Genomic DNA, 14,004 nt, shown 5'->3' with positions numbered 1-14,004 from the left:
GTCTCCCCTTTTTATTTTTTTTAATTTAATTATTTTATTTTGATTTTTCTAAAATAAAATTTTTATTTTGATCTCCGACTAATTCAATTAAAAATTTAAGTTAATTGATTTTTTTATTTTGTAATTACTTTTTGAAATTTTTTTTAAATAATGTTTTTTTAATAAATAATGACAAAAATAGGGTTGTGGCATACTCGTGTATCCGAGTACCATTTAATTCAATCAGCTGACCAGTCAGTGTCAGCTGACTGGTTGACCGGTCAAGCAAACTTGTGTACTAGTACACGAGTTCGCTTATAATTTTTTTTCTTGTTTTTCTAAAAGTTAATTGTTAAAACTTAATTCCTTCATTGTTTCTTATGTTTTTTTTAATTGTTAAACTTAATGATTAAACTTAATTCTTTCATTATTAAACTTAATTATATATTTAATCTACAATGAAAACATCTTGCACTCATATTTAAAAAAAAAATACCATGATATTAAATAATATTTACAATTAGTTTTTTTGAGATTTGCAATTTGAAAATGATACAATATGGGATTTAAAAACGACCCCCTGGCCCTTACTTCTCATGGGGTTGTCTTCGTGTCCCTCTAAATTAGGTTCACCCGTTGTCGCTGTCGTCTACGACGAATACGTTTTCGATCGGCGTCAGCAACATTGAGTCGTCTTGTTTGTTGAATAATACTTTCTACGTTCATCAATGTTTGCTGACACATTGAACCCAATTCTGGAAGGTTGTTCTCCACTGAATATTGTTGAACTTCGCCGATAAAATTATTATGTAGAATAAAAAAAAATATTAAACAATATTCATATTATATATATGGAAAATGTATGATTTGAAATATCTTACCATGTAGTAAGCGTCGTCTGGTGAGATAAATCGCCTTGTGATCGAATTGTACCAAGGAAAGTAGTCGTTTGATACAGCTGACCCATCTGTTAATTCTCCCTGTGCACAACTATCATGTCGTCCATGCTAGTAGGATAAATACTCCGCATGGATTCGACGCCAGACTTAGTCGTGCTTACCTCTTAAATCGATCTGGTGTAGTTCTGGGAGTGTATAAGTCAACGAAGGTATTGTTTGTCGCATCTCGAACTGCACATGATCTGAATGATGCCACTGTCACACCCCGCCCCCAGACCACCTTCTCAGCCTGGAAGAGGGATGTGACTGCAGTAGTTATCAACCCTTGAGCTGACACTTATTGCCTAATGATTCTTGCGGAATAACTCTGATACCATACTATACCTTATACACAGCGGAATGATTAAGTCAAAGAGATAAACTATAACGGATTAAATAGGCCCATCTTTTATTACGATAGTGATATAATGTTTATACAACTTAAGAACTTAACAACAAAGTTTACAACGACAACTGTAGAAACTCTCCGGAAGTATGGGGCACGTGGCAAACCTTAACCTTAGCAGCACCCTGGAACTCCTCATCTTCTGCTACCTTGGGGGGGGGGAGGAGGATTAAGAAAACATTTTGAATAGTGTGAGCTACCAAGCCCAGTGAGTGGTTCTTTTAAGATGAAATTCACTTTGAAAATCATCATTTTTGGGAAATCAATCACATGCCAACACTCGCATTATAACTCATGCACAGTCAAAGATATAATCATGCAACTAGTAGTCTTTATCCCAAAAGCTACACATAGCATGCATATCATATCATCAGTCAATACAATCATCTATGGAAACCTTCCTATGACCCCAATTCCCGCCAATGTGTACATCGACATTTTATTTATCCCGCTAGTCATGCTTAGGTACTTGACCATATTTCCCGTCGGTTGTCACCGACTATTATTTTCCGCCGACCGAAGCTGACAAATATTTCCCGCTGACCGAAGCCGACCAATTTTTCCCACCAAGCACCTTTTGTTAAGCATGCTAACCACATCCCAGGCATAATCGCAGTTTCCATAGTCACACACAAACAATATCATGGCAACATCATATTACCAAAGCATGTAATTTGCATCTACATATGCATATACTCCAATATCAGAGTATAAAGCTAATTGAATACTCATAGTATGCATTTACTATCAACACTGTATAAACACACAATATTCTTTATTTATCAAGCTATATAATATAATATTCACAATATGCTTTCACATACTAAAGCTATATAATATTCATCATACGTACCAAAGTTATATAATACTCATAATATATCAAAGTTATATGACAATCACAATACGTATCCAAGCTATAATAACACTCCTACTATGCATTTATTTATCAAAGCAACCTAACACTCACGATATATTGAAACTATAACGCTATAATACTCACGCTATGTGTTAATTATCAAAGCTATAACACTCACACTATATGTTAATTATCAAAGCTATAACACTCACCTTAATTTGTTAAGAGCCTTTCTAATAGTTCCCTTTTCTACCTCGAACTCCCTTTTTACCCCATAAAATCTTAGCTCATAACTCTTCGTGGTTTAGCCGGTATCATCCAAACATCAAGATTGGCCCAGCTTACCCGATAGCTCGACCCCTCTGTCTTTTTCTCATTCTCCAGCCAAATTCCTTAGAGCTTCTTCTCCGGCAGCCTCACCATGAAAACTAGACTCTCTTATCTTTCAGATGGCTTTGGAATTACATCAAACGCTCGAGTAGATTGGGAGATCTTCTCGTCTCAAGTTGATGCATTCTTCTTCACCTTTACTGTCCAATGCACTCTACTCTCCCCCTCTTTTTTACGAATTTTATGATTTGTGATTTGAAAATGAAATCCCAAAGGCTCTATTATAGGCGTCCAAACCTCCTATGGTATTGACACCACTTACTTAGTTGCATGGGCAAGTGGTTACTTCTCCTCTCATCAACACAAGCTTACCTTACTTTGGCTTAAGGTGTTCTTTCCATATAAATCCACCACAATTTCTTAGGGTTTAAAAATTTCTCTTAATAAGACACCTAATTTTGGTTGACGTTTGTCCTTGCATCTTCAATCTTTGTTTGTATTCAATTTAGGGTTTTCAATGCATAATCTATAAAATCGTGGCCAAGTTCAATGCATAAATGCCCGCCCGTTCGATGCACAGGCGATTTCCTTCGATCGCGTAGGCGTGATGTTCGAATGAGGCGTTCAGGCTGCTTTCGCTCTCTTCCACTTTCTCACTCACAATCTCGCTCTCTCCAACTATCTCGCTCAAACTCCCGCTCCCTCCCACTTTCTCGCTTTCTCCACTCTCGCTCTCTCCAACTTTCTCGCTTGTCTCGCTCTCTCCCCTTTCGCTCAAACTCTCGCTCTCCCCCACTTTCTCGCTCAAACTCTCACTCAAACTACTCTCTCCAATCTCATTCTTTCCAATCTCGCTTTCTCTCCATTTTCTCTCCATCTTCTCTCCAATCTCGTTAGCTACTGTGAATATGGTTTATCTCCGTGCAACTTCCACCCGAATTTTCCCAAATAAGTTTCTATATTTTCCTCAGTTCTTCAATCCTTTCTTCACTATTCAGGATTTAAGTCTTCAAGGTTTTCTCTTCTTTTTATCCTTTTAGGGTCCTCTCTATTCGTACTCCAGGATCAAATATGGTTATCATAACTATAATACCTAACCATTATAGTTTACATTCACTCTTACTAATTGTTGATCCACAGAAGGTGACAATTATTACAGTTATTATGACAATCGTAAAATTATTAGATTATTTACATAACATAGGATTTAACTTCCTCCTAATTAACCCCTTAATCACTTACTTAAGTAGGAAAATGGAGATCCGGGTTTCACACCCACTCTACTATATGGAAGCATATAAGAGGGCTAACAGTCTACCAGATGTCTTCACCATCACGACAATAATTAGGTAAGGATGACCAAATCTGTGAGTATGGCGTCCAAATAACCTGACAAATAATAATAATAATAATAATAAGTATACATATAATTTTTTTAAAATATTCTTTATATATATATTTACTACCTGATTGGGCGTCAGCATGTCGAATGTTTTCCTATACACGAGCAACATATTTATTGACTGTTCAGAGGCAGCTAATACATCACTCCATCTAAAATTATAAAAAATACAATTAATTTATATTCTTACATAAAATGGTAATGAAATAAATATATAAATAAAATAATGTCTGGCATTAACTGGCCATTGATCTGGGGCGTGTAGTTGGATTTGTGGTGCTACGATTGGAAATCGATTATAAGCCCACACTTGTAATAGTATCAGTGGCCCCGCTATTTCCAACGCTTGTGCATTGGAAGCCCGACAAAGTTCTCTGTACAACCATGCAAGACATGCACTACCCCACGAGTATGTATCAGCGTGCTCGAAATTAGACAATAATGGGAGAAACATGAGATGCACCAGAGTATTTGACTTGTCGGCAAATAAAAATCCTCCAATAAGCTGCAGGATGTACGCTTGTGCGTACCTACGTACGCTGATGTCGTCGGCATCGGGAGGTAATTCGGGAAATTGGGACATCAACCAAGGGATACTCAATCTTAATCCCTTCAGATCCTCTGGTAGAACGCCTAAGAGCTCTTCACAAACGTTCTTCCAGTCATACTATAGTGAGCCTGTCAGTGGTTGCCGGTCCACTCTTAACCAAAATTATACGGCAACATCCTATAGCGTAATAGTGCATTCCCCACAGGGTAGGTGAAATGTGTGGGTCTCTGGTCTCCAACGCTCAATTAGAGCAATAATCAGGTGCCAATCAAGCTAGAGGAAACCAATCTGTGCATCCCCAAGAAAACCAGCCTCTTGAACGTATGGAATAATGCGATGATCAAATGGGATAGTACTTTGTGCAGTCGCCTCCCTCCTCTGACAACTCAACACTATAGTGGACAAACTATCCTATACTACCTGTGAACGATCCGTGTCTTGTTGGTACAATTGGATAAGATTAGAAGGACCAGGCTCCATTTCCTAAAAAGTTCAAATTATATTACATAATAGAATCGATAACATAAAAGATACATAAAAAGTACATAAGAAAATCAAATTACTTAAATAAGTTTATTAAATAAATCCATTAAATAAATTCATTATAAATACATAAAAAATACAAATACATGAAATATACAATTACATGAAAATTATAAATACATAAAGAATACAAATACGTGAAATATACAATTACATGAAAATTATAAATACATAAAGAATACAAATACGTGAAATATACAATTACATGAAAATTATAATTACATAAAGAATACAAGTAAAAAAATAAAAATAAAAATCCTAATGACCCGAAGACGATGAAGCACCCAGTGTATGGTGTGGACAAGTGCGTTTGTTATGTCCTTCTCTTTTACAAATTGTACATCGCACTTTTTGGCTTGCTTCTCTCCAATCCATTTCATTATGAATTCGCATACTTTTTGGCCGACCTTGTTCTCTGAGTAAGTCTGCATTTGGACGAACTTTCGTAAATGATAATTCTGGCCAATAATTTGGGTGTTGAATTGGATGGAAGCGGCCTTCATAACAACGCTTGAAATTGGACAATTTGTAGCATTCATCAATAAGTGGTAGGTATGTCATATGCATGTAATTACAAACTGCAATTAGAACATATCCCTTCTTTCAAGCTTAAAACTTGGGTGTGCCGTCCTTTGTAGGGAGAAATCATACTTATGCCCGTTTGTACTTCGAAAGTTTAACTTTCCCTGTCAATGGATGTTACCGTATGTGCCGATGCTCGTTTTTCCCACCTCTTCAGTTTCTTTAGGGCATATTCTGTATATATGTCCCCACGATCGAGTGCTTCACTGATTTCTTGTCTCCAGCGTTCAAAATACAATATTGTGGGATAGAATATTACCCTAACCAAAGAAGTAATGGGTAACATTCTAGCACCTTTAAAAACGTCGTTCAAGCATTCAGCTGCATTGTTGGTCATCCACCCATAGCGGTACCCACCGTCATGTGACTGTGTCCATTTTTCTAAGTCAATGTATGAAAAAAATTCAAGCCGTTCATGCATTCAGCTGCATTGCTTGTCATCCACCCATAGCGGTACCCACCGTCATGTGACTGTGTCCATTTTTCTAAGTCAATGTATGAAAAAAATTCAAGACATTCAGGGTGCAATTGTTTCAATTCTTTCATGCACCGAATGAACTTACGCCTTTGGTGTTGATTTCCGGCCTTAAACACCAAATTTTTTAGTTGCTTCGATTTGTATTTTGTATTGAAATTATTGGCAACATGGCAAAGACAATATCGATGGTACACTCTGGGCTCACTCCAACTAATTTCTTCATTATTAATTGTAGCAAGAATACCCTTATATCTGTTAGAAATCAAACAAATACCCTTTGGATAACATATTCACGCAATGCCCACAAAAACCATGATCAACTGGACGAATTCTCACCTTCTACGATAGCAAAAGCAAGGGGAAATATATGTCCATTTGCATCAACAGATAAGGCTGTCAATAATTTCCCCTTATACTTTTCGTATAGATGAGTTCCATCAATCTGGATTAATGGCCTACAATGATTGAACCCTTCTCTTGTAGGACCAAAAGACCAAAAAACTCGTCCAAAAATAGTTGTACCTGTCACATCAGAGGGAAGGAAAAACCAGTATGTTCGTGTTCCTGGGTTGTAATGAACAACAACACTCAGCCAATATGGAAGCTCCGAATATGATTTCTCTCAGTCGCCAAACACAGCAATTAACGCTTTTCTCTCGGTTTGCCACACTCGTCTATAATTGACATTATAACCATATTGGCTTCTTGAAGTAGGGCCACAGGTACTCCAGGATCAACTCTAACCAAATTTTGAATTTCGATACTCATGAAATTTGAATCCAGCTATGAATGATCCTGTGTCAACTCTGAAAACAAACATGATTGTTCTCCTTGAAGTTTTGTAATTTCGAACATCCCATGAGTTTTGCGCTGACATGCCCATAGCCTCCAAGCACACCCGTCACTCCAGGATTTACATTTAACATACCAAAGGTCCTGATTTGATTCCACTACGACAATTTGGTAGTGTTCCGTCACACAATATTTTTTTACAGCAAGCTGTAAATCTTCTTTGGTATTAAATAACATTTCTTTCTGTATTAAAATATAGTTATCTACTCCTACATTCCTTTCTTCCAAAGTAGACCCTAGTTCAAATGTTGAATTTTTCATTTCCCCATCTATTTGGTTGAACATTTCCGACGGTACCAACTCAAGATCTTGTTCACCACTACCGTCGTTTCCAAATAATTCATCCACTTCAACGTCGATGTCACTATCTCCATCATTTCCAGGTTTAAGAATTACTAAATCTTCAGGACACATCGACATATTTATTATGTTTTTTTCAACTGTTATAGTTGACAAAAAAATATGTTAATATGTTAACCCAACAAACTCTAATTTCTAAGTTTTCCAAGTTTTCTAAGTTTAATCAATCATATATATAAACTAAATCATACATAAGCTATACATATAAGATTTTTAAGTTTAAATCAATCTAAAAAAATTAAAAAAATGTAAGATCAGCCCAAAATCATACATAAGCTAAATCATACATAAACTAAATAATACATAAACTAAATCATACATAAACTATACATAAACTAAATAATACATAAATTAAATCACACACAAACTATATATAAACTAAATCATACACAAAACTGTACAACATAAACTACATAATACCCTATACATAAACTATACATAAATTATACATACATAAACTTTACATAAACTATACATACATAAACTATAACTATACATAAACTATAACTATTTATACATACATAAATTATAACTATTTATACATACATAAACTATAACTATACATAAACTATACAAAAATGTAGGAATATACCAAGAAAAATTCAGCCCAAAAACATGCAAAAACATATATATAAATACAGATCAGCCCAACTAGAGAAAGAAAATACCAAGCCAAAATTCGCAGCAAAAAATATAGGAAAATCGAGCAACACGACCACTAGATTCGGTGAAGATCAAATGGAGGACTGAAAGTTGAGCAAAATCGAAAATTTGGAAGATTTCGGTGAAATAGAGCCTTCGGTGAGGAAAATCAATGATGGTTTCGATGAGGATCGATGGTTTCAGTGAGGGAAAACGGCTATAGGGAATAAGAATCGTCGTTTCGGTGAGGAAGAAGAAGGGTTTGGCGGACGTTTTAATCGAGAGAGAATCATGTACCCAGTACACGATTTCTCAGTCAAACCTGCATGACTGCCACACCAGATTGGGCGTGCCAGGTGGGCAGGAAATCGTGTACCCGGTACACGATTTAGGCCTTATCGTGTATCCGGTACATGATTTAGGTGTAATCATGTACCCAATACACGACTTAAACACCTATTTTTGGGAATACTTTCCCCCCAACTCTATTTTTGTCATTATTTATTAAAAAATATTATTTAAAAAAAATCTTACTTTTTAGATGTATATTTAAAAATCAAGCTAATTTTTTTTGTAAAAGATAGTACTTTAAAATTTGTTTATGTTTTAAGAGTTTGACTAACCATCTAAATGTTTAGTTGGAAAAATGAAGATCATGATAAATAACAATTAAATTAAATAGTTACTAAATGAGACCTAAAAATGATTAATTTGCATTGTTTTAATTTTTTAAAATTAATTTGTATCTTTTGAAAACATTTGATTGCAGTTTTGTTTTTTAAATTTGTATTTATTTCTCCTCATTTCACTATTCGAAAATGCCTAACGAAGAAATAATTGAACTTTCAATTTTTGTGTTGATTAAATGCCTAGGACTTGTTTGGTAGAAAATCTGAAAACGAAAAATTTGAACACAAGGTATTGAAAACAATATATTAAATAAAAATCATGTTTCATAGCAAAATTCAGAAATTGAATTCTAATTTAAATAATTGCATATTAGTTATAATTACATACTAAATATTAGTGGATAATAAACTATTATTAATTTATTTACGAACATAAATCGTAAAATTAGTTATTTTATGTTAAAAAAATCGTAAAATTATTATTATGTAATAATATATAATCTATAGGATAAATTGAAAAATTTGTCGCTATAACATGGAAGAAGTTAAAATTTAGATCTTAAAATTAATTTGAATTGAAGATCTATCAAACCATAAAAACTAAAATCTAAAATTTAAAACCTATGAACTAACTTTTAACTTTATCCTAGCTATAGGGATCGAATTCGGAATCTAACCTAATTTATAGTATATTACATGATAGATATTTTAACTTTTTAAAAATTGAATTGAATTTATAACATGACATATACTATAATTCTAAATGTTTTTAAGATTATTTAAATTTTAAAATTCAAATTTTAGATACAAGAAAGCATAAAAATGTTATTTTCAAAATTTCTACCATTTAGATCACAAAATTCGAAATAGATTTTAGAAACAAATTTTGAAAAAGATTTTTAGAAACAAAATTCGAATTACCTACCAAACATGTTCACGAAACATAGACATAATTGAACCAAACAGGCCTAAATTTCTCGATTTTATACCAAAATTCATCCATTAAACATTAAATTTAAAATTTAAAATTCCTTTAAGACATAAAATTTAATTTTATAAGTAGAACAGTTAATAAATAACTTTTTTAAATATTGAATATATCAAATACCTATTTAATTACAGAATTTGACAATTTTTAAACCATTGTAAATTTGTAATTTATTTAACCAGGTAATTTAAGACATAAAATTCAATTATATAACTAATAGATCAAATTTTAATCAACTTTTTCAGATATTGAATACATCAAATACCTATTAATTACAAATTTTAAAAAATTGAAATTTACTAGTAGAAACAAGATTAACTACTTTGAAATCATTGTAAATTTGCAATGTAACCAAACCTAAAAGTCAATTGGTAATTTAACCTTTTTTCTGTTTTCACTCTTTTCCTTCTCCATTCTCCATCTCTCTTTTTGCACCACTTCATTTGCAGTAATTCACCTTTACTTTCTCTTTCTTATTCACATTTTTCTTTTTTCTTTCTTGGTACCGACTACGAACCATTGTGGTCACAATAGGCATCTCAAAACCTTTCAAAACCAACAATTTTCGACATCAATTTGAGACAATGGTCTAATGCCGACTTTTGTTGTCAGGTGGCTTTGTATTGGGGAATTAGTTAAACAGCCTCTGAAAGTGTGTAGCCTGAGGTGAATGATTTCAATTGAACTTAAAAACTACCGCGAAGTTCACATCAGCGGCAAAAGAACACTGATTGTTGATGTCAATCATTTTCACAACCCAAGACCTCCAACAGATGCAACCAATTGAAAAACTTAGCGGAAAAGATCAATCAATGTTCCAGTTGGGGCAGGGAAAAATTGAAAATATGAGAAAGAAAGTCTCTATGCTGTATAAAACCTTATTATTACCCTCCCACATTAAACTCCAAGGAGGAACCGATTTCCTAAGGCTTGAGAGCCAATGCCAGACCGATCTTTGCACTCTTTTCGATAGCCCGTGTGTCCACTTCTCCTGAAATGGTGAACAAGGATTTTGGGCGCCATTCGTGCTGGATTAGAGCGCTTGCCCTACCATAGTTGTTCACCCGAGCCTTTACTGAAGTCAGGGGGTCAAGAGCATGCTGTGTGCCTATAGTGAGAGTGTTCTCATTGCTCGAAAAGCTGTGTGACAGCTCTGCACCAACAGCCGTGTTGCTCAATGGGCTAACCAGGTGGTAGTAGGATGCAGTGAGAGCATCACCTTTGTCGTTCCTGTAAATCAACACAAATTGCCTTATATCATATGTATGGTCTTGATTATGACAGAAGAGCTTTAAGTTCTATTGGTTTCTTTTGCTATGGCCTCTTTCTGTGGCACATATGACATACAACATGCAAAGTAGTTTGTTTTTTATTTTTTATTTTTTTTAAAAAAAAAACTTTGTTCTGAAGTGAAGGATTCCAAATTAAGAGTTCATCTTTTGAAGAGAGCATAAATCTCTCACTAAGAATTGATTTATCCGAGTAAAAGTGCTCCATTTTTGTCATTCTGTTGAAAGAATATCATTTTGAGAATGAGGATAAAAACAACTGTTGGAAGGGAATCTCTTTATGGAAGTCCTTTTGTTTTAGGTTGCCTACTTTTTGTGGATATTGACAGTGTATTCTTTCATTTTCCCCTTGATGAAAGTCAAATTCCAATTAATAAACAAAGGTATAAAAATAGAGGTAAAAGGAAAGAGCTTGTTTTCTTACAAGGTAAGTGCCGCAATAAGGTCAGAATGAATGTAACTCAAGCCTGCATTCAATTTAGTAATGTTTCCTGAAGCAGTGTCGAATGACAAATCCGTCCCAAGTGAGAGTTTGTCATTTCCAACAACACCAGAGAAGTTAACAATGGGGCTGGCAGTCAGACCAATGCCAGTGCTTATTCCAGCATATTCATGTTGATATTGAAGTTCAACCTGAACAAGTGATCATAAATCAGATACAAGAATATCAACATGTGCCCATCGGCGTGTAAATTGTTTAATAATCAATGCTACATGATAGTTTATATTTTAGTATATAGTCTATCTAATATGCAGTACGCACATTCAGAAATGAAAGTAAATTACACACAAATTATTAGATGTTCAACATAGTTGAAAATATAAACCAACTTAACTAATTCTTTCAATAAAATTATATAATAATAGGAAAAAATATGCTTGCAAGACATTCCAATAAATTATCCACAAGAGCCGCTCCCCATGCAGGCCTCATCTTAAGAAGACTTTCTTGGAAGATAGGAGTTCTTTTTGCGGGCAAGGATGGCCGATGGGGAATGAAGAATTCATCCCCATCTCAACCAATTATTAGCAAACTACAAAAGATCATCTAGATGTTGTCCTAGTAACATTACATAATTTAAGAAGTAAATTTATTACTACCTTGCCAGATCTCTGGTCAGGAACACGGAAGCTAAAAATTGTCTTCAACCCTGGAGCCGGTTCATCAATAGTAACAGTAGTGTGAACCTACAGCTCAAGCAAAAATAAACATTTAACTTTAAGACTTCACATCAGCAGCTACACAAGCTAGTTTTTCTAACATAATACAAAGGAAACTATTTACGTACCAAAAACTTCTGATCATCTTATTATACAAACTTATTCAGTGAACCTATATTTTCAAAACATATGGAAACCTTATAAAATGTTTACTCATTTAAACTTACATTGGAGTTGGTGTCAACTTTTACATCAGTTGTGATGTTGTTGTTCTTCAGCTGAGTGCTTACATCTGCCAAAAATATCTCACCTTTCTTAACTCCAGTTGAACTGATAGCCTAAAAAGTGAATCAAAGAGAAAGTTTAGTAATAAAAGAAAGGAAATACAAAGACCAAAGATGACACATACTTGCATCATTTAAGGGTCAGAGAATCAAATGATAGTCTCACAACAAATTCATAAATGCGGGTTATACATTATGTCCTGAAATAAATTATGGCATTCACCATATATGCCTATTATTATATATATATGAAAACAAAAACAATCTTAAGAATATCTAAATATAATGAGAATTTAAAGAAATTAGAGCTTTGCGTTAGAGATTATTTAGACAAACGGGAGCTTTCAATGTATCAAAATTCTTGTGGTTAGCTAAAAAGGGGCTTTTCCTTGGGAGTGCTCGTGAAAAACATTGCACTCGGCTTAAGTAATTTAAGAAAATGGTGCACCATATTTAACGCAAACACAAATGTCTATTATAAAATATTAAACCATCCAATACAACGAAAAAACGAAAGTACATAGCTAATCTTTTAATGCTTTCATTCTTTCTTCAACAGCCTCTAACAAACACTACGTAACACACTTGACACGAATGCCAAGAATCCTCCAGCTCCTAATTTCTCTGCCGTAGCACTTACTAAAGAGAAATTAAAAAGAAAATCGACACCCGGTTTGAAAATGACAAGACTAACAGAAATAAATTCTTGAATCTTCCAAAAAAATATTAGGCTCTTCCGACCTACCTACCAAGGAACGAATATTAATTACATAGAAAGAAGCGAGGTCAGTCGGTCCGACGGTCGTTCAGTGAGTCGGTTAGTTTTCCATTGCAGACGTTTCTCAAGAACCAAACACAAACGATACACAAAGAATTACAGCATAGAGAAGGAACAACGATTCGTTGATTGCAATAAAGAACACTGCCAAAGCAACAAAATCCGATTGAAAATCTAATGCAAACAAAAAAACAAAAAATCAGAAACTCACAACTCCACCGGAAGTGTAAGTAGTGATGGTGAATTTATGGTCGCTCTGGTAATCCTTGTAAAGAAGATCTGTGGGAAAGAAAAATCATTTCAACGAATTCAAGAACAGTAAATACAAAGAGAAACAGAACAAGAACAAGAGAATGAAGAAGAAATGACGGAACCTCTAGCTTTCTTGCCGATGTCGGAGTAGAGACCTGGACCTTTCCCCATGGCTTTTCGGAGAAGACGAGATTGAAGAGCTTCGGCAGAGAGGTAGAACAGGAAATCGTGGTGAAGGCTGGCCCTTGAAATATAATGACGAAATAAAAATAAAAACGAACGCCGATGGAAGAAAAAAATAAAGTTTATCTGAACCGTTGGATCTTGTACTCGGTGTGACGCGGCTTGGTGGCCGTTGATTTGTGGTCTAATGAGGCCTTGAGAATCGGGACATCAGGCACGCATATTCGTTTTTCCAAACCCTTCTAGTTCCCATTTTAATTTACGAACTAATGATATTATGGAATTAATTTTGGTTTCTCAAGAGGTTTTCGAAAATAGAAAAATAATCTAGCAAAATTTTAATGTCTATTATACTGTTTATCTATATCTATTTATATCTAATAAATACAATAATAGTTTATCACACTCTCAGGATATTTTACTATTATTTATAAATATGTTCAATAAATTTATCATTTAAAATAATTTGTTTTTATTAGAAATTAAATTTGTTTAGCTCATAAATAATTATTACTTAATAGC

The 14,004-nt window shown here is 34.2% G+C and overlaps 1 protein-coding gene across 1 annotated transcript; it reads right to left on the bottom strand.

The window, feature by feature from the left end:
• Window positions 1–10,182: 10,182 nt before the first annotated feature.
• On the bottom strand, window positions 10,183–13,574 carry LOC120076887 (mitochondrial outer membrane protein porin of 36 kDa-like). The gene is made up of 6 exons (XM_039030837.1): window positions 13,422–13,574; window positions 13,259–13,326; window positions 12,213–12,323; window positions 11,926–12,012; window positions 11,249–11,457; window positions 10,183–10,765 (listed from the first exon to the last, which is right to left on the bottom strand). The coding sequence occupies exons 1-6, from the start codon at window positions 13,468–13,470 to the stop codon at window positions 10,459–10,461; spliced, it is 831 nt and encodes a 276-aa protein (XP_038886765.1). The 5' UTR covers window positions 13,471–13,574; the 3' UTR covers window positions 10,183–10,458.
• Window positions 13,575–14,004: the final 430 nt, after the last annotated feature.

Source organism: Benincasa hispida, chromosome 4 (genome assembly GCF_009727055.1).
Source record: "Benincasa hispida cultivar B227 chromosome 4, ASM972705v1, whole genome shotgun sequence".
NCBI lineage: Eukaryota > Viridiplantae > Streptophyta > Magnoliopsida > Cucurbitales > Cucurbitaceae > Benincasa > Benincasa hispida.
Note: the sequence above shows the minus strand (reverse complement) of the source record. Positions and strands in the feature narration are given on the sequence as shown.

Excerpts from the sequence above, each read along its gene's own strand:
- LOC120076887 (XM_039030837.1), bottom strand. The coding sequence starts at position 13,470 with ATGGGGAAAGGTCCAGGTCTCTACTCCGACATCGGCAAGAAAGCTAGA. Across the intron at positions 13,327-13,421 it reads CATCGGCAAGAAAGCTAGAG|ATCTTCTTTACAAGGATTAC; the intron begins GTTCCGTCATTT and ends TCTTTCCCACAG. Across the intron at positions 12,324-13,258 it reads CTTACACTTCCGGTGGAGTT|GCTATCAGTTCAACTGGAGT; the intron begins GTGAGTTTCTGA and ends TTCACTTTTTAG.